Source organism: Podarcis liolepis, assembly GCF_965112155.1.
Source record: "Podarcis liolepis genome assembly, chromosome: 13".
Lineage (NCBI taxonomy): Eukaryota > Metazoa > Chordata > Lepidosauria > Squamata > Lacertidae > Podarcis > Podarcis liolepis.
Genome location: NC_139573.1, coordinates 54,397,952 through 54,419,595, shown reverse-complemented (window position 1 = coordinate 54,419,595; position 21,644 = coordinate 54,397,952). Strand labels below are relative to the sequence as shown.

Sequence of the window (21,644 nt, the reverse complement as noted above, 5' to 3'; positions counted from 1 at the left end):
GCCCTGGCTTTTGCATCTCCTTTCGACCAAGCATTAGTTACAGGGTCAGGAGGGTCATCAGTTACATAGGTCCATACTTCTCTAGAGGTCAAAAGCGCCTCCACCCGAAAAGACCATAAACTATAGTTCTCATCTGTTAGCTGTGGGAAGACCAGAGCCTTCTCAGCTTCAGGAACCCGGTCAACCATTCTGGAACTCTTCCAGACCCACAAAAACTACGCTAACAGGAGAAGGAGTTTTCAAACCTTTCTCAGAGTCCAAAAATATGCAGTCATCCACTCAGCAGCTGGGCCCATAACCAAAGATGTTGGCTTTTTGCAGTATAGTGACGCTGCAGAGAGCTTGCTGGGGAGATCATGCATTAAAAAGAAAGGACTCAAAAATAACTTAAAGAAGGTTTTAATAAGAAAAACAAAAACTCCATTTACACTAAATACATCAACAAACCAAACCAGACCCAACCACCAACCCATCCCCCAGGGTAATGGGAGAGCTAGGTGCTGCTCCTTATATACTCTACCCAAATGCTGACACACCTTAATCAAATACAACTCAGCAGCACCTGCTACGTTTCACAGCTGTAAAGCTGGGTCTCGTTAGTTTTGCTCTGGCCCTTGCTCCGGCCCCTTAAAGACATACACATGGAGTGGAACAATGATGAACCTTTACATTTAAAGAAACAATTCAACAGGGAGAAGCGGGCGAGCTGCTCGGAAGCGAAGCAGAAGCAGCCCTCGCAGGTCACGAAGCCGTGGGAAACCACAGACACCGAGACGGCGGTGCCAGGACCCGGAGCCACGGCTTCAATCAGAAGACACATTTGAGTTTGGGAAGCTTTTAATGTTTGATAAAGGTAAAGGGACCCCTGACCATTAGGTCCAGTCGCGGACGACTCTGGGGTTGCGGCGCTCATCTTGCTTTATTGGACAAGGGAGCCGGCGTACAGTTTCCGGGTCATGTGGCCAGCATGACTAAGCCACTTCTGGCAAACCAGAGCAGTGCACGGAAACGCCGTTTACCTTCCCGCCGTTTACCTTCCCTTACCTATTTATCTACTTGCACTTTGACGTGCTTTCGATCTGCTAGGTGGGCAGAAGCAGGGACTGAGCTACAGGAGCTCACCCCATCATGGGGATTTGAACCGCTGACCTTCTGATCGGCAAGCCCAAGGCTCAGTGGTTTAACCCACAGCGCCACCTGCGTCCCTTTTTAATGTTTGATGCATTACTGTATTTTAATATTTTGTTGGAAGCCGCCCATGGGCGGGGGTAGTAGTAGTAGTAATAATAATAATAATAATAATAATAATAATAATAATAATAATAATAATAATAATAGCCACCCCAACCAACCGATTATCCCGCTCTTTTTCCTCGCTTCCGGTTCCGCCCAGCCGCCCTTTCCTTCACCTTGCTTCACAGATTGCTGGGCTCCTCTCTCTCTCGCATTGGCTGCAAGCCTTTTGCCTCCATCACGCCGATTGGAGGAGTGGTTCTCTGGGTGGATGCGTAGATTGCGCAAGTGTCGTGAATGTGGCTGCTGTTTGGGGGGGGGGAGATAGTTCTGAGGTGGGCTTTTAACTGGGGTGTGTGTGTGCAGAGTGCTGACTTGTGCCTTCGTGTTCCATTTCTGTGTTTATCCTGATTATTATTACTCGTCTTATTTATTTGTGCCCTGCACGTGGGAATGGGGGGCAGGGGCAGTAGTAACAATAGCAATAGTGATATAGCGTTCAGGCCTCGCAGTGATGTATGGAATTGAGAGCTGGACCACAAAGAAGGCTGGTCGCCGAAGAATGGATGCTTTTGAATTCTGGTGCTGGAGGAGACTCTTGAGAGTCCCATGGACTGCAAGAAGATCCAACCTCTCCATTCTTAAGGAAATCAGCCCTGAGTGCTCACTGGAAGGACAGATCCTGAAGCTGAGGCTCCAATACTTTGGCCACCTCATGAGAAGAGAAGACTCCCTGGAAAAGACTCTGATGTCGGGAAAGATGGAGGGCACAAGGAGAAGGGGACGACAGAGGACAAGGTGGTTGGATAGTGTTCGCAAAGCTACTAGCATGAGTTTGACCAAACTGCGGGAGGCAGTGGAAGACAGGAGTGCCTGGCGTGCTCTGGTCCAGGGGGCCACGAAGAGTTGGACATGACTAAACGACTCAACAACAACAACATCATTCAGGCCTCGGCGAATGAGAGTCATGTGCGGCCGCCTCGCCCTGCAACACCTTGCGAAGGGGCAGCATTGAGGGCGCGGCAGGAGCGGGGTCTTGGGCGATGCTCCACTGAGCTTCGTCCGCGGGACAAGAGGGCTTATTCCCTGTGCAGCAATGGGCGACCTTCAGTAGGGGCCCGTTCACTGCCTCAGCTGCCCCAGCTTTAAATCATTTAAATAAACAGCCTTCTGAAGTTGTTGCCTCGCGTAGTTATGTGGGAGACTTAAGCGCTGAGGCGAATTCACTCTGGACCTGGTTCAGGGCCACTTCACTGTCTTGCCGGTTTCCCCCCAGGCACTGAGCCCAGTCCTTGAAGACACGTGATGGCTCGTGTTTGTGGCAAATCGAGGAGAGCGCCTCCCGCTTTGTTGCTGGGCCCTCTGCCGCCTGCTTGCATGCCCGGGTGTGCTGTTGTTGCAGCAGCATTTGGTCAAACTGTGTTGTTTTGGTGCCACCCTGTGGTTTCCTCACGTCTGCAGCCAACATTAACCACTTCTGTTGTTGCTCAGACCAGACTTGCCCTTCACCTCCTTTCAGCCCCGGTATCCTCTTTTACCATTTCCTGTCAATGCCACCTCTTCTTCCCACTTTAAAATGCTCCTCAAATTATACATTTTCTGTGAAACTTTTGCCTTAGTCCTACATACATAAACCAAACTTGAATATGTGTAGCTGTTACCATTATTTACCCCTTTTCTTCTCTCAGTCAAGACTTAGATTATAGGCTCTTTGGAACAGAGACTGGGTTTTCTGCTGTTTTACTCTGTAAAGTGCTGTGTCTATATAAGTCATAAAGAATAGCAATCTGCTACCCTCAAGCTTTTGATTTTTATAAAAAAAAATACATTTGTCCATTAACAGGATTAAACTGAATAACAGTCCTTTAAAGCAGTGGTGTAGCGTGGGTTGTCAGCACCCGGGGCAAGGCAAGTAATTTGCGCCCCCTAACCCCCAGATGTTGCGCCCGGTGCGGCGGCCCCCCCGCACCCCCCACGCCACTGCTTTAAAACAGCCCTTTGAACAAAGCACTTTCTGCAGAGTGAGCACCCACAGTGAAGAGTTCACCAAACTACAGTTTGAAGAAATTTCCAAACCAGAATCTGAGAAACAGTTAAGATATATTATTGTGAGGTGAGTATTTCTCTTGGTAATCTTTCTACTAGCATTAGTATTATAACGTTCAGTTTTTGGTAAAAAAAGAAAAAAGCACATTGAAAAGCTCAATCTAAACAATAAAGCCTGTGATTTAAAACTTATAATTCTCTATTTCATTAATGAAGTGTCAAATTTGTTTATGCAGCCATTAACAGATTCTAGAAAAGATACCTGAGATGGAGGCCAGGTTATACTTGTTCAGCCATAGCAACAACTCCCAAATTTCAACTTGCAATTCCACCGCTGATGGCACCAGTACAAAAAATGGCAAAGCAGTGTAAACCCAAGAAGACATTTGGAAAATACAAAGATTATCACAGTAGAGATGTCTTCAGTGAACTAATGATGGGCGGAAATACCCCAGGTAATTAGCTCAATTACCAGCATTTGCTGTTTCTCTAGTTGTTCTCCAGATGGGTTTGGCTATAGCTCTTTATAGAGGCAACTGCTATGTACAGCACAATCATCCCCCCAACCTTGCCACAAAGAGTGTTGCACCACAGATTCAATCCAATCCAAATTCATTTAATCTTAATTCAGATACCATGTATCCTTATGCTTTCATAATCATTTAATCCTGTCTACACTTTGTATGGCAACAGAACTTTTGAATTCAATAGGACTTAGTGCAGAGTTTCCATGGTTAGGAAGCCGCTATAAAATCTATGCAGGGAAGCACAGGTTTGCATTTTGTGATTTATCTCAAACCCTAGTTTGGAAAACACCCTGCCAAAATTCTCATGGCTTTGCTTAAGAGAAATACAGTCAGAGTCTCTCCTGGGAACCTGCATGTTCTCAAATCATAGTTTGTATTAGCATTATGTGCAAACCTGCTCTACAGCAGTCATTCCCAAATAGTGCCCTGGGAGTGTTGCTACTATATTTTAAGAATCTATTTTCTTTAGTCTTCTAGAAGTTTGGAAAATGCTGGTCTGGAAAAGTATGATTTGGTGTGTGTGCTTAATAGCAATGGCATTTTTTCATGTTTTTCAAAAAAAAAATATTGTAGGAGACAGTAAATGGAATCATGGGTGTCCGTCTAATGGACTTGCACAGTTACAGTCCCTACTGCAGCATGGATCAAGTACTTTGCACACACCTACTGATTTGTACAGCTGTCAAATGAGAGGGGAAGCCTCTTCGTTTGCCATGAGTTCGAATGAACTTGCAACCATGTCTGCCCTTAAGAGTTCATATGGCAAGATCCATCAGCCAGGCTTAGGTGGTGGAATCAATGAATGGATGAAGCAATTTCAACCAATCTGCTTCTGCTTATTTCCAGTCAACTCCAGCTGTAGAAAAGCCTTCCTGCTTTACATCATCACCAAACAGTTATACAATATATCACCAACTCAACAGTAGCAAAGTACTTGGTAACAGAATGGCATGTAGTGAAGCAAGACGTTGGGATAGTATGCAAGACTCTTGTGACTCAAGAACATATCCGGATAGCATCATCTCACAGCTTCCTTCAATAAACCACCAAGAGAATTTTCCCTCTTGGTATGGTGATGGGCCTGGGAGTGGTAATCAGATGTCTGCACCTTCCTTTTCTTCAGAAAGTGGTGGACCTGGTTGGCCACAACAATTGGGCTTCCAGCAATCAAACTTGGAAGGTGATCTGAGGCCTTATCCATCCTTTGGTGGTGGTAGCTCATCAACAGCCAAATACACACCTGAATAATGTAATGGGGTGAATGTGGCAGTGACCTTACTGCCAATATCATGAGTCGGCTTTGAGGAAAGGATGCAGTTACATTGACAAGCATGCTTCTACAACTGGTTCCCCATTATCCAGACCTTCAAAGTAAGTGCATGAAGTATATTGCCATATTGTAACTTTATTGGGTTTACACGAAGGAGGCTGGGTATTATCTCCCTTAGAGCAGACCTGTGCCATAAGACAAGAACCAAGAGTTTTGAATGTCAAAGTATGTATCTATGATTGGAGCTCTTAAGTGTGTGTGCAGTGACAGAAAATAACACAATCATAGATCTGGTGGGAAGAATAGATTTGGGGGTGGGGGTGGTCTTAATGGGAGGTGGTTGGCAGTTGGATTCAGCAGTGAAAAAGCAGATGGGGGAGGAAAAACTGGTCACATATTACCATGGCTTAGTATAACATACATGAAGTTCTTCTGTTTACAGTGCTGAACAGAAAAGAGAATTGCCCCAATTAATGTTTTGGTGGGATTTGCCTCCACTGCTGGACTTCAATGATCCTTGTCCTCTTCCTCCTTTGTGTTTTGTTTCTTTTTCGGGATGGGGTGGGGTGGGGCAGCGCTGCCAGTCCCATCTTTGACTGATTTATGTGCCCAACACTTTTGTAAAATTTCAGTGTGGTTAGAGGTCCAAACATGTTTAGCATGGCATGTGAACATGGCTGCTATGTTCTATTGTACACAAAAACTGAAGTGGTTGTAGTCTTTAAAGGTACGTTAAACTGACAATTTTTCATCTATCCTAGAAATTGATATTCATGCATTAGCTCAAACTCTGAGTGAAATGAATTCGCAATCAACTGAACTGGCAAAGATTGTTTCACCATGAGAAGACATGGCTCAAATCTGTATAGCATCTGAAGCCTATCAAGGTAAAAATTAAAGTGTTTTCTGATGCATTCCTGAACTGTGGGTGGCTGTTCATATAATTAACAAAAGTACATTCTGGTAAAGCCTTTAAAGTTTCAGCACTTGCTTTTCTGTTTACTCTTACGGTAAACCATGCTTAATGTTAAGCCTTCTCTGACAAATTTACAATTAAAAATTAAATTTAAAAAAAGCTTTTCCAGAGTCTGTGTGGCCTTGCTGTTTCCTCTTATTTTTATCCTCTTCTGCTCCTAGTCTGCAGGCACTGGTTTACTGTTCTTGTATACTGATTAACCTTAATGGCACACCCATACACCCCAGTATAGCATTGTCCCTCATTCTCCATTGGACGTCATGTGACAGTCTCCAGCTGTAGAAACCATAAATTCCATCACCTGCTTAAATGTGAGACAATATATTCTAGAGTGGAGCTAAAGTTTTGTCAATCTTCTAATGTGAAAGAGAATGACACTTTTCACAGCAGGGTTAAATAATAAACAGAACTTCTATAACACCAGGAACAAAAATCTCAATCTCAATAACATTAGCTATACTAAAAAAATTCCTTCCAGTAGCACCTTAAAGACCAACTAAGGTGCTACTGGAAGGAAATTTTTTATTTTGACTATGGCAGACCAACATGGCTACCTACCTGTAACATTAGCTATACTAATTAGCTGGTTTACTGTATACGTGTATAGTGTATTCAGAATTGGAAGTGCTTGGTCTCTATTACACTTAAAACATTACCAAGTTCATGAACAGACACACAAATTGACATTCATAACATTCTAAATAAGTAAGTTATTGACCCTCACTTGAATTTGTCTTAGCCATCCACTCTGTCCATCTTCTGTATTTCCTCTTATTTTCAAAGTGACGTTTCCTGATGGGTCTATTTATACCCTGTCCCCTGTTCGTAACCTCACCATTCTTCTGGGCTTTGGTGGATATTGGGATTATTTTTTTGGCCACTGGGCTACCAAGGCAAACGAAGCACTCTGTAATTTCACTACCAAAATGACAAATGTGGCCCTTCCACAACTATGGGATCTCCCCCTGCTTCTACTAGCTTGCTGTATGCAGACAAATGCAGGGAGAATGAGCTGGAGCCGCTAGAGGGTAAGTGCCTCCATGCAACCAAATGTATGCATGATGTTGCCCCCAAACAAAGGAACAGAAGCATGCATCCCTCCAAGTAACTCACAGCTGTACAGCTAAAGTGCCTATGAATTTTAAATCACCCTTGATATGGACACAGGATACAAGTCAGGCTTTTTTTAATCTCTATAAAAAGGTAAACAAGGCACATGCATTGCTACTACTGTTTGGCATTTCAAAAAGTTCCAAAACATTAATGTACATAATGCAATGCTGAGTTTTGAAGCAGCAGGTGATATTGGACATGATTATTAGTAATTATTATAGAGAAAAATGATATGCTTCTAAACATCCTCTCTGCAACATCTGAGAGAGTGAGACGCTATCCACTTATGTTTTGGAGTCAGGCAGTTGGCAACTCTGGTCCACGTTCTAGCACAACAGTTTTTGCTGTCATACAACACTGAAGACCATGGAGAGATACTGTTCGTAAGATACTTGGATCCAGCCATCCTGGTCAGTGTCATAGCGTCTGAAGACATCCGTCCATTTCTGAAAAAAAACATGTTAAAACAGATTTACCTATAGATGAAACTACTGAGTTCTTCTACTGAAACATAGCTTCCATTTGAATCGAAGCTGAGCGAATGGTCAGCTGAATTACTAGAATACATAATCTAAAGGCGTATATAATCTAGAGGATTCTACTTATAAATTCCTTATTTCTACTTCTAGTCCTAGAAAAATTCTTCACTGCTTGCTGCTCATTGGAACAAAAATGCTGATGGTGCAGTCTTTAGAGCCACACTCTTACTGCTTACTATGTTAAAATAAACAGTAACTGGCATCTTCCTGAAAAATCAGATTTTACAGACAGCACAAATGAAGGTGACAAAATAAATACTGAAGAAACTGAAAAGCACTGAAAAACAAAACACTATCACTAAATTCAAATCAGCAATGGATTTTCAAATTATTTGATATATATGCTAAACTTACTGTTACTTGGTCGTTCTAAATTGTAACTATTCAACAGCCCAGTTTGTTACCTGTATGACAACACAACACTGGATGAAGTCATCAAAAGCCACTTGTCCTCTTCTTTGTCTGTCAAACTTCTGAATGAGGAGATCGTAGAATTGGTCAGATAGTCGATAACCTTGAAAGAATTGAAGGTATTAAGGAGCAAAGTAAATAAAAAATGAAAGTCTACGAGTCTTCTGTGTTATGGATTAATTAGGCAATGATATGACACTGCAACCAAAACCAAATTAATTTCATTGATGGAATGAACCAAAACCACACAAAACACCACAAAACAATACAACAAAGTCATAAAAACTACAGGAGATTCATGCAAACTCAGGACCACTTAAATTCAATAGCAAAAATGTGTTGGTAATGAAAACAAGCAGATACTATGCTGCACGCATAGTGTGGTCACTTACTTTCCAAATATGAAGGCAAAGGTTTATTAAAATTAGGAAAAACCAAATTAATTTCATTGATGGAATGAACAACATATTGTCTAATAAGCAATGATGCAGCCTTTGGCAGAAGTTAAAAATCCTTCAGCTTTGCCCAGTCTTTTCGAAGGTCTTCAACTGTGGACCAACTCCTCATTTATGTGCTCTATTTGCACATGACCATGCACAAGCACAGTGCTGGGATTTCAGAAGCAGATCCCAGAAATGTGGAGCACCCTGGTGAGTCCTCTTGGCTTACAAGGAGACCCTCTTCAGAGCCCAGAATATATCCTCTGGGGAGGGTTTCTTTTGTGAGGCAGGAGGCACAAAAGGGCCTTGCAGAGGCCTCCTGCCTAAAAGCTGACATGTGGAGTAGAGTAGCAGCTGCCGCTGCTTCCCCACTTGTCAGCTGTGTAAGCTGTGATGTCCCTCCAGCTCACAGCTTTCAGTGTGTAGGGTGCAATATCCTTGATCATTCTTGAAATACTAATTCTAACAGTGCAATTCTAATAAATGCCTACTTATTGGAAGTCTTCCGAAGTTCAGTGGAGCTTATGCTGAGGTAAATGAATAGAGGATTGTAGCTATAAATACTTTTTCTCCAGCTGTTCCTTGGTAATAACTAAACAAAGTTCTCGGACCTTTAAATAAATTGGTAAAGGTGATATGAAGCTACTTGTAAAAACTAGGAGGATTTTTTTATATTTCAGTCTTGTAGTTTTTCTCAGTTAAACAATTACTCTAAAATGGTAGTGTTGGGGTAGTATTTTCAGACTTCTTCTAGAAGGACCACAACAAAAACAAGCTCATCTCCTCTTTGGAATATTTCAATGTGATAAGGTTTAATCCTCAGTCTAGTTCAGGGGTATTCAACCTTTTTATACCTACTGCCCACTAATGCCTCTTTCTTGATGGTAAAATTTCCCTACCACCCACCACTGCTCTATGGAAGGAGGATTCAGCTTGTGCCAAAGAAGCCCCTACCGCCCACCTAGAATCCTGAAACGCCCACTAGTGGGCGGTAGGAACCAGGCTGACAACCCTAGATGATTGTGATACATGATCAATATAATTACAAATGAATTACCAAAACCTGTTAGTGCTTGCTTTAGTTCATGTTTGTCAATCATTCCTGAATTGTCTCTATCATACGTGCGAAAGACATTCTGCCAGTCAGATACGTATTTCCAGACTCCTGTGAATTCATTGAAGTTCACACCACCTTTGTTCTCTCTGTCAAACATGGCTGAAACAAACATTCAGAATATTAATTCATTTAAGTTACAGAATGAGACACCAATCATTCTCTATTACATTTCTGTTAAGATTAAGAGACAGGAAAAACTGAAATACCTCATTAAAAAGTTTACTATATGGATTTTTACCTTTTAATGTAAAGAAAAACAAGGAACAGTGGTAGAAGCAGCTCTTATGTAAACTGATACGGGTTCTGAAAAGAATTCAGTATAGTCAACACTTTTCCTTGAATAAAGGTTTCTTAAAGGGTGGCTCTTCTCAATGCACCAGAAGTCCACAGATTCACAAAATGGAATCTAAAATAATATGACACAGGCAAACTAGGAGCCCATGACAAAGTGCTCACTCTTAAAAAAGCTTTCTTGGTGGAGAACACAGGATGAATACATAGGATGAATATGACCAAACAGGTTAGATCCAGTTTTAGGGCCTACTCTATGGCAGTTATTGCAGCCAAAGGAAAACCATATTTCTACACCAATATGTCTTAATGTAGCTCAAAGGGGCCTTGTTAGGTGGTTAACAATCTGCTTAATAAAGGTCTGGTAGAGAACATCAGATGGAACCAATGAAGTTCCATTGTGATCAGTTTGCATTACATTCCGCAGATTCAATTGCTCATATTCACTCAACTTAAGATGCCACAATTTCAACATCATTAGAAGCGAAGGCAGCAAAGATACCATCTGTTGCCTTTCAGCTACTATTGTCTGAGAAACTGGACGAGGGATGAAACCAACCATGCACTCCTAGGTTCCTTGCCCATCTTGGCTTCTGAAAACTTGACTCACCTTCAGTGAATATCAGGTGATATCCCCTTTTGTTTTTAAAAGGAGAGAGCAATTTTAAAAAAATCTAAATCTGGATCCTACACCTTTGGAAAATCTGTAATACGCCATTTTAAAGCAACACTTTGCAGCACACCCCGATTTGATCCCTTCCAGCCTGGTACGGAACAGAAACTGCTTTGGTCATCTCCCTGGATGACCAGCACTGAAGAACAGATGGGAGAGAAAAGTGCAAACCTGATGGTTCATCTTAACTTTTCACATTTTCCACATCAACCGTAGAATCCTTATGTGACATCACCCTGGGAGCATTCTTTTGCAGTGGCTTTGGTCCTACCTGGAGGGTAGGATCCAGAGGATGCTGTTAGATGACTTCCGTTTTACTTCATGACCTTAGGGATGCCACAAGGTTCTATTCTCTTCAATATCTACATTAGAGGTAGGAAACCTGGTGTGCTCCAGATGTCCAACTCCCATCAGCCCCAGCAACAAAATCATGGGTATAGTCACCTGGAGGTTTGGGCAGAAGTGCCATCAATATGCAGATGGCACAAAGCTTTTATCTTCTATACTCTAATCCCAAGAAGGTGGCGGAAACACTAAACAGATTTCTCCAAGCAATTTTGGTTTGGATAAGGGCACTGTCTCAAGACAGACAGATGCCAACAACCACCAAGAAGCTGATACTTAAATCTCTCATTTTGCATTAGGATAATGGAGTCCTCAAGCCTGCCTGCCTTGTTCTTTCTACTGAAGGCAGTTCTGCCAGTTTTCTGCCCAAAGCCCTTTGTCAAACCTGCAGTCTTCCCTGCATGCACTGGTTGTATAGTAAACAAGTGATGTTATCAATAAAAATAGATGGATTCAGTCTCAGCTTTTGTCTCTTCACTTTCTATGTGTCTTTGGAGGGAGCCAGCAGTGTTGACATGGGGTTCAGGAAGATTTGGTCTCCATCCACAATTAACCCATGCTTCAGGATAGCTCGGCTTCAGATTTTCTTAGGAATCTGTATACACTCAACAAGGACAGTTGTTTCATCCACATTGTTCCTTGAGTTTTCTCTGTTCTTGAAGTTTATTATACTGCTCTCTGTTTGTAGTCCTCAATGTCAATCCTGTAGTATGAGTGTTTCATCTTGAGAGGATACACCTTTCAGAGCTATGCCAAGGTCAGTGGTTGCCTGCCCTCTTGCCTCACCTCTGGATAATGTGGGTTGCCATTACCCATATGGTTCTCCACACACAGACCATGAAAAAACCAACCCCCGCATGCTTACCTATAACTGGTTCTTCAACTGGTGATTTGTACCATCGCATAACCAGACTCCTCCACTGCAGCAGTCAGTAAAGGAAGAGTGGAAAGTTGGGGTCACACTGCCTTGAGGGCAGACATCCCATCAAAAATCTGCCATCTAGCTCTAGAAGTTTCAAAATCGTGCTCTATGCAACTGCAGAATCCATGTGAAAAACCACACAGATGACTATTCAAAAGCAACTCAGTAAAAAAGCAAGCAGTGCATTTCAAACAGGGAGTATCTTGGTCCCCGTTGCCCACATGAAACTATGTAAATAGTAATGGGCTAAGAGGGCAATGCAACTGGACGTCATTTCAAACAAAATATTCTTCCAGTTCTCACCACTGATACAATTTTGTTTAACTATTTTATTGACATGCTACGAACTGCCTAAAAATGCTGCTTGTGAGTACAACCCGCCCCCCAAATGTTAAAAGTATGATGTTATGAATCACTTACATATGATAGATCTAACAGTTGCTGGATTGAATGGAGTCCATGTTCCTAAAAGAGAACGGAAGCAAATCATTAAAATATGTGTGCAGGAAAAGCTAAGTGTTAGGAACTCTTGAAGATGAGAGGATAAGAACCATTAAGACAGAATCAATACTGATTCTCACTCTCGGTCCCCACCACCATTTTTTTTTTAAGCTTTATACAATACAAATACTCCTTTACTAATAATTTACAAAATATTATACCATTCTTAAAACATTGCAGGGGGTTGGACTAGATGACCCTTGGGTCCCTCTTCCAACCCTACAATTCTATGATTCTACATTCTATCATTCTTACAGTATTAAAGACTGCTCCATCCCAATTCAAAAAGTAATGAATCAAGGAATACAACGTTTGCCCAACGCTGCTTTGTGCAGCTCCTTAAGTCGTAAAAGCCAGCTGCTTCTCAGGGTCCTTTGAACTGCTGCACAAACCCAGGACCCAGCACTAAGCAGGACTGCTGCCCCTTCAAACCAGCCAATACAGAAAGTGATTCTGCTGAGTTCAGGCAAGGAGCTCACTGGTGCACTACGGTGATACTGCTTAGCTAGCTAGCTAGCTTCCCTTTTAAGCCTGATCTTCCTGCAATCTTTGAGGGAAGTAGGAACTCTCAAAGGCTTATGTTGCCTTCCCTGGTAAGCCCAATTGTGGTGCAGTCTTAAAGGGAAATATACAAATGCTTGCAAAAGCCTTCGGGGGTCTTGCTCCCCCCAATAGACAGCAACACTAGTTAAGGCATGAGGAACAACCAGCAGGCCCAGGCAAGTGGTTTTAACAGAGGTGCGAGGTAGGCCATTTAGCAAGCTGCTCTGTGCAGCTCCTCCCAAGTTGTAGGGTAGGGCTTGGCACAAACTATGAAGTGAGAAGATGCAAAGGGAGGGGAGGGATAAACAAATCAACCCTTCACGATCATGTTAGCTCCTTTAAACTCAACTGCTTTCAATACATCAATGTAATGTGATTCCAAGCATCGGAAAATAATGACCAGGAGGTTGCTTTTGTCCAACCTGTTACTTTCAAAAGCCTCCCTTTTCACACACTACTCCAAGTTATGACTCTGTGTCCTCATATCGTGACAGCTATCACCTAGAGACAAGAATGCCCCTTAATACATGTTGGGTTACCTCTAGACTTGTAATATTCAAAGAATAATCAGGGGCAACAATTTTGCCCCATGCTTTCAAGGGATATTCAAGTAGGAGCAAATTCATTTTAACCAGTCTTAATAACTGTGAGGTTTTTTTAAAAAATATTATTACTTATTACATATGTATACTGCCCTATACCCATAGGTTTATAATCAAAAGGGTTAGTTATGCTGGATTTTTCTGACATAAATACTTACATGAAGGACCCTTTGCACTTCAGAGACTTTTGTTTTTTCTGCCTTATGTGGGTTATGTAACCAGTGGTTACGTTGCAGCATATTCCCCTTATTACATACAATTTTCTATCATGAGCAACATTCACAGTTTCCCCACTGGGTACACACACAGTGGAAAGCCATAACTGGCACAGAGATGTATATGATAGCAACATAACAAATCTACATGCTCTTGTGAACTTTCCTATGGAGAGAGGTGGTTAGGAAATCAATGTATTTCAAGAAAAAAAAATACAGATGGACGGGGTGTCAATAATAAAAGTTATTACTAACATTTGTGTTTCAGAACAGTGTACTTTTTTTGTTCTCCCAATAACTGTGCAAAGTTGGCTATGCTGTAAGACTGACCCACCCCACCCTCACAAAACACAAAGCGTTAGGGTTAAGCAAAGAACTGGACCCCAGTCTCTCTAATCAAAGTCCGACCTCCCCTTTTGCCTTTAAAACTCTTAAGTAGCTACTTATTCTCCCCTGGCCTCCAAGGCTTGGGAAGAACCCTGTTCTGTCCACTTTGGCTAGAGATTGTTGGGCAGGCATAGGCAAACTCGGCCCTCCAGATGTTTTGGGACTGCAACTCCCATCATCCCTATCTAACAAGACCCGTGGTAAGGGATTATGGGAATTGCAGTCCCAAAACATCTGGAGGGCCGAGTTTGCCTATGCCCATAGCTGTCAACTTTTCCCTTTTCTTGCAAGGAATCCTATTCGGAATAATGGAATTTCCCTTTAAAAAAGGGGAAAGTTGGCAGCTATGCTATGCCTATGCCTGTTGCTGGGGATATGAAACAGGACATTCTCATCAATTGCAGTGTCTCTTTGGAACGCTCTTGCCCTGGGAATGCCCACCTTTCAGCACCTTTTATAAGCTTCAAGATATAATAATAATAATAATAATAATAATAATAATAATAATAATAATAATTTATTTCTACATACATACATACATACATACATACATACATACATACATACCCCGCTCATCTGGCTGAGTTTCCCCAGCCACTCTGGGCGGCTCCCAATTAAACGTTAAAAACAGTACAGCATTAAATATTAAAAACTTCCCTGAACAGGGCTGCTTTCAGATGTCTTTTAAAGATAGGGTAGCTGCTTATTTCCTTCACATCTGAAGGGAGGGCGTTCCACAGGACGGGCGCCACTACCGAGAAGGCCCTCTGTCTGGTTCCCTGTAACCTCACTTCTCGCAATGAGGGAACCGCCAGAAGGCCCTCGCCGCTGGACCTCAGTGTCCGGGCAGAACGATGGAGGTGGAGACGCTCCTTCAGGTATACTGGGCCAAGGCCGTTTAGGGCTTTAAAGGTCAGCACCAACACTCTGAATTGTACTCGGAAACACAGGTAAAGGTAAAGGTACCCCTGCCCGTACGGGCCAGTCGTGTCCGACTCTAGGGTTGTGCGCCCATCTCACTTAAGAGGCTGGGAGCCAGCGCTGTCCGAAGACACTTCCGGGTCACATGGCCAGCGTGACGAAGCTGCTCTGGCGAGCCGGCACCAGCGCACGGAAACGCCGTTTACCTTCCCGCTATAAAGCGGTACCTATTTATCTACTTGACTTAGGGGTGCTTTCGAACTGCTAGGTAGGCAGGAGCTGGGACCGAAAGATGGGAGCTCACCTCGTTGCGGGGATTCGAACCGCCGATCAGGCGATCGGCAAGTCCTAGGCACTGAGCTTTTACCCACAGCACCACCCGCTCGGAAACATACTGGGAGCCAATGCAGATCTCTCAGGACCGGTGTTATGTGGTCCTGGCGGCCACTCCCAGTCACCAGTCTAGCTGCCACATTCTTTCCCCTGGGCTGGCCAATTTTACCTTCAGTTTTGCTATTTCTTTGGGTGCCCTTTCACTATCAGGGTTGTTTCATCTTATTGCACAACATGGGTGTATTCTGAATTAAAAGGAGACGGGCACGGCGGGAGAGGGCCTTTTAGGTGGCTACTCCCGGGCAAAGTTGGAACTTCCTCCCTAGAAAAGCTGGACTGCTTGTTCCAGCAGGGTTTGGGGAACAGACTGTTTCTACCAAAAGGGCTGCTGGTGCCCTGCTCTTTTTATTGTAATAGTCCGTATGTTTTTAACAGCTAAGAGAGAGCGTTAGTTATTTCCAATTCTAATAATGTTTGTTTTTTAAACTATTCCCACCCACCCCCCTATTATTTTTAGCTGTTTACATTTCTATCTGTACACCACCTCAAGTCCATCAGGGAAAAAGGTGAGATATAAATAAAATAATAATAATAATAATAATAATAATAATAATAATAATAATAATTTAAATCATGAGGAAATACAGCTTTCATTCTATCGGTGTTTAATTATTTCCTCAATGCTTCCTCTCTATGCTTTTAGCTGTTCTCATCTGTAAACCGCCCTCAGTCTGAGTCAGGGGGGAAAGGTTGGATATAAATGAATTTGTATAAGTATTTACTTACAATTAATATAAATAAATAGTATTATTTTTGATATTTATTAATATAAATTTATATTTATATTATATAATTTATATTTATTAATATAAATTAATAATAATTTACAATCCCCGTAGCTTCTCTCTCTCTCTCTAGTTTGAATTAAACCTTTTTTCCCCTTCAAATGCTTGTTTCACCCGCCACCCTCCCTCCCAGCTGTTCCCCTTTCTTTCTCTCGCTAGGCCGCCCTGCGTCCCCGCCTGGGGAAAAGGCGGAGTATACCACCCAACGGAGGCCGTCGGCGGCGCGAGAAGCGCGGGGCGGCGCCGGCCAGGTAGGCCTCGCCCGGGGAGGCCTGGTCCACCCACCGTTGGAGAGCGCTTGCTGGAGCTCCACGTCCGAGATGACGCCGCTGCGGTCCTTGTCGACCCTGAGGCAAAAGACAACGGGAAGCGGTCACCGGGGGCGGCCAAAGGGGCGAGCCGGCCCACGCGAGTCCCCGGCCTGGGCCTCCTCCTCCTCCTCCTCCTCCTCCCGCAGCCCCTCGCTCACCTCTGGAAGACGCCCCACAGGAAGTTGGCGTCGGCTCTCCCCATCGCCGCCATCGCGGGCGAAGGAAAGCGGCCGCTCCCTCGGGGTCCGGGTCTGCGAGCGGGAGCCGCTTCTTCTACCTCCTTCTCGGGCCGCCAGAAAGAAACGCCTCGGCTCCTCCTCAGGCCGGCGAGGAGGGAAGGAAGGAGGGACGGAGGGAGGGAGGGAGCGCCGCCTTTCCTCGGCAGGCGCCGCCTCAAGGCGCGGGAGGCTCTTCGCCGCGCGCGGACGCGTGGCATCTGCACGTGGGGACGGGCGCGTGCAGGGTCGTGGCGGAGCCGCGAGTGGGCCGCCGCCGCCGCCGCCGCCGCGGAGGTGCTCAGGACGAAAAGCCGCATCCGGAGGGCAGTTCGGTGCTGGTCGTCGCCTCACCTCAAAAAGGACTTTGCGGAATTAAAATAAAAAAAATTCCTTCCAGTAGCACCTTAAAGACCAACTAAGTTAGTTCTTGGTATGAGCTTTCGTGTGCATGCACACTTCTTCAGATACACTGAATACATTTTTTGGACACTACTATAAAAATTGGATTCTTATCTCATTATACATTGGATTCTTATCCCATTATACATGACTAAGCCATTTTTCACCTTCTCACCCCTTGCCTTTTCCTGCAAGACCTATTACAGTCGTTAAGAGTCGTCAACAGGCTCATCTCAGCTATCTGCCAGTCTCCCATTCCCACCACCCTTCTGAGTAATACCCCTCCCCACCTTCTCACTATATAGAAGGATCTGGCAACTTCTGTTTCAGTGTATCTGAAGAAGTGTGCATGCACACGAAAGCTCATACCAAGAACTAACTTAGTTGGTCTTTAAGGTGCTACTGGAAGGAACTTTTTTATTTTGACTATGGCAGACCAACACGGCTACCTACCTGTAATTGTTTGCGGAATTAGAAAATGATCTTGTATTATTATTGTTATTTTATTTATGATTTTCAGTTTTATACATTTCAAAACTCGACTGAATCCTTTCCCCTCTTTCTGCGGTACCTTGATTTTGTTTTTTATATTTTCTGCATATTCCAAATTAACTTATTTTATTCATCTCTTCCTCTACTTTAAATATACAGTGGTACCTCTGGATGCGAACGGGATCCATTCCAGAGCCCCGTTCGCATCCTGAGCAGAACGCAACCCGCAATTCGGGTCGCGATTCGCCGCGTCTGCACATGTGCGTGACGTCATTTTGAGCATCTGCGCATGCGCAAGCGGAAAAACCTGGAAGTAACGCATTCCGTTACTTCCGGGTCGCCGCGGAACGCAACCTGAAGCAACTTTAACCCAAAGTATGACTGTATACTCTTATAAAACTGCAGGTTATTACAATAATCCTGCCAATGTTCTTACCTGTTTACAGTCTATTTGTAAATATTCAATTAACCATTTCTGTTCTTTTATAAAAAGTTGGTTGTCCCACTGAAGTGATCAAGGCTGGATGGAGAGACTTCCTCTCCAGGGAAGGCTGGGCGTTTGGGGCTTCTTAGTTTATAGAAAAAGCGAGTGAGAGGTGGCGGCCTGAGAAAGGTTGATGAAATGATGTGCGGCATGGCGGAAGCACGGAGGAAAGCATTCCTCTTTCATAACTCGGGGACATGTAGTGCAGCTGAATGTGAGAAGATTTGGGAGGGATAAAAGAAAGGACTTTCTCTCGCATCGCATAAACTGTGGAACTCCCTACAGGAGGCAGTGATGGCCATGGCTTTAAAAGAGGACAAGAGAAACTCATGGAGGCGGAAAGGGCTATCGATGGTTACTAGCCACGCTAGCTGTGCTCTTCCTTCGCAGTCGGAGGCACCAATACTTCTGAATACAGTGGTACGTCAGGTTACAGACGCTTCAGGTTACAGACTCGTCTAACCCAGAAATATTACCTCGGGTTAAGAACTTTGCTTCAGGATGAGAACAGAAATTGTGCGGCGGCGGCAGGAGGCCCATTAGCTAAAGTGGTGCTTCAGGTTAAGAACAGTTTCAGGTTAAGAATGGACCTCTGTAACGAATTAAGTACTTAACCCGAGGTACAGTGGTGCCCCGCAAGACGAATGCCTCGCAAGACGGAAAACTCGCTAGGCGAAAGAGTTTTCCGTTTTGGAGGTGCTTCACAAAACGAATCTCCTATGGGCTTGCTTCGCAAGACGACAATGTCTTGCGAGTTCCTGCTGGTTTTTTTCCTTCCCCCCCTTTTTATGAGCCGCTAAGCCGCTTATCAGCTGATCCGATAAGCCACTAATAGCGCTAATCCGCTAATCCGTCAATGGGCTTGCTTCACAAGACGAAAAAACCGCTAGACGAAGAGAATCACAGAACGGATTCTTTTCGTCTTGCGAGGCACCACTGTACCACTGTACGTTGCTATAAACCACACACAGAGTGTGTTGCTCTTGTGCTTGTTGGTTTCTCACAGGCATTTGGTTGGCCACTGTGGGAACAGGATTCTGGACTAGGTGGGCCACTGGCCTGATCCAGCAGGCTGTTTTTATTTAGCATTTTAGCATAACTGCGACTGGGCAGCAAGGAGATGCATCTTCACTCAGAGCAGCAGGGCAGGCAGCTGTGAAGCCTGTGCAGTTTATATCCTTCCCAATTCATAGCTATCTAAGCAGCCTTATGCCAAGCCCATCCAGCTCAGTATTGTAGACACCGGTTGGCAGGAGGCTAGCTGGAGTTTCAGGGATGTGGGTGGCGCTGTGGGTTAAACCACAGAGCCTAGGACTTGCCGATCAAAAGGTCGGCGGTTTGAATCCCCGCGACGGGGTGAGCTCCTGTTGTTTGATCCCAGCTCCTGCCAACCTAGCAGTTCGAAAGCACGTCCAAGTGTAAGTAGATACATAGGTACCACTCCGGCAGGAAAGTAAACAGTGTTTCCGTGAGTTGCTCTGGTTCGCCAGAAGCGACTTAGACATGCTGGCCGCATGACCTGGAAGCTGTACACTGGCTTCCTTGGCCAATAAAGCGAGATGAGCGCCGCAACCCCAGAGTCGTCCGCGACTGGACCTAATGGTCAGGGGTCCCTTGACCTTTACCTAGCTGGAGTTTCAGGCAGGGATACTTTTGATGCTGATTGCTTTGTGTTCGTTTCTTTCTTTCATTCACTGCCACTTGGAAGTACACAGACTTGTAACTCGTACATCTGTTTGGCTTGGGTATTTAACTTAACCTGCTACTACAATTTCCTTTCTTACATACATACATAATACAGTGGTGCCCCGCAAGACGAATGCCTCGCAAGACGGAAAACTCGCTAGACGAAAGGGTTTTCCGTTTTTGAGCTGCTTCGCAAAACGAATTTCCCTATGGGCTTGCTTTGCAAGATGAAAACGTCTTGCAAGTTTGTTTCCTTTTTCTTAACACCGTTAATACAGTTGCAACTTGACTTCGAGGAGCAACTCATAGAACGCAGTGTACATAGTAGCCTTTTTTGAGGTTTTTAAAGACTTTGGTGATTTTTGAAGCTTTTCCAAAACTTCTTTTGCAGCCATTTGGTAAGTTAAGCTTTTAAAACTTTTTTGGGGGGGTTTGGATTTTGGGTTGGGGTGTTTGGAATTCAAGGACTTGGTGTTGGGAAGGGGTTTGCAAGAATCTGGAAGTTTGTGTGTTTTTTTCCTGCATTTTTATGATTTTCTGTGACCATTGGGCCACTCTGCTGTTTTTTTAAAAAAAATCTGGGTTTGAATTTCTGTGTGCTGGGTGGCTGGGGGAACAGTTGGGGAGGGGTTTGCAAGAATCTGGAAGCTTGTGGGTTTTTTTCTGCATTTTTATGATTTTCTGTGACCATTGGGCAACTCTGCTGTTTTTTTAAAAAAATTCTGGGTTTGAATTTTGAAATGCTCTTTACAGTATGTGTGACTTTAAAGAGCACTTAATAAACTCTTGTTGTACCAAATTTGGCTTTGTTTGGACTTTTTTTGACCATAGGAACGCATTAATTGATTTTCAATACATTCCTATGGGAAACCGTGCTTCGCAAGACGAAAAATTCGCTAGACGAAAAAGTTCACGGAACGAATTAATTTTGTCTTGCGAGGCACCACTGTAACTGTATTTTGCTTTGTATCTGGTGACCAATTTCTATTGTATTATGTTATTCTTAATAAAAAAATATATTATAAATGTAAACACTCACAAGTTTCAATGCTGTTGAGTTGGAAAATGAATGGGGTCTGAAAAGCCGTTTTTAAAAGGTTCTATGTTTCTATAATTCAAGATTTCCAGGGCAGCTTATGGTAACTTACAAAATGGTTCACAACTAGTACAGGCCCATTGGAGGGCCGTAGTTTGAGCCTATGTGGATGCATGTCAGTTGCTGGAGCCCAAGGACATGGAGAGGGGACTTACAGCTCCCTCAATCCCTGCCTATTGTGGCAGGAGGCACATTTGCAACCCGCAGCACCACGTCTGCGAATGCACGTGACGCGATTCGGCGCTTCTGCACATGCGCGACATCATTTTGTGTTTCTGCACCCGGTATTAACCCGTTCCGGTACTTCTGGGCTTGGCGCAGTCCGTAACCTGAAAACGCGCAACCCAAGGTATAACTGTATATGAAATTAATGTGAGCCATCACCTTGAAATTTGATAGTCAACAGTACGACACACAGCTCTGTCTCTCCATTCCTTTGTTTTGTACTAACTGCAGTTTCCGGACAGTCTTCAAAAGTCAGTCCTCACTTGTGAACCAGTATAATCTGGAGGTTACCAGAGCATGGGTAAATGTAGTGAGGCTCTCTATTCAGGTTGCGTTGCAGGTGATGTACCAGGCTTAGGTGGTGAAAGACGCGATGCCACTGATGGTTCTTGGGCCACTAGCAAAATTCCTGGATCAATGACAGTCTAATTCGGTGACAGCTCCTATGTGTTTTGTTTGGGGCACCAAGTATAGACCTTCCTG

The 21,644-nt window shown here is 43.9% G+C and overlaps 1 protein-coding gene and 1 long non-coding RNA gene across 3 annotated transcripts; one reads left to right on the top strand and one right to left on the bottom strand.

Moving 5' to 3' along the window:
• The first annotated feature begins 3,221 nt into the window (after positions 1-3,221).
• On the top strand, positions 3,222-5,990 carry LOC310692418. Its single transcript, XR_014518789.1, has 4 exons — positions 3,222-3,346; positions 3,516-3,734; positions 4,930-5,177; positions 5,838-5,990. It is a non-coding gene; the product is annotated as an uncharacterized lncRNA (long non-coding RNA).
• Positions 5,991-7,221: 1,231 nt separating this feature from the next.
• Positions 7,222-17,016, bottom strand: PDCD6 (programmed cell death 6). 2 transcript variants are annotated; one of them, XM_083473371.1, is made up of 6 exons: positions 16,720-17,016; positions 16,536-16,597; positions 12,324-12,368; positions 9,619-9,771; positions 8,109-8,218; positions 7,222-7,611 (listed from the first exon to the last, which is right to left on the bottom strand). In XM_083473371.1, the coding sequence occupies exons 1-6, from the start codon at positions 16,995-16,997 to the stop codon at positions 7,513-7,515; spliced, it is 747 nt and encodes a 248-aa protein (XP_083329497.1). In that variant the 5' UTR covers positions 16,998-17,016; the 3' UTR covers positions 7,222-7,512. The 2 variants fall into 2 exon arrangements, with proteins under 2 accessions (XP_083329497.1, XP_083329496.1); XM_083473370.1 differs by having other exon boundaries at positions 9,613-9,771; positions 16,720-16,882.
• Positions 17,017-21,644: the final 4,628 nt, after the last annotated feature.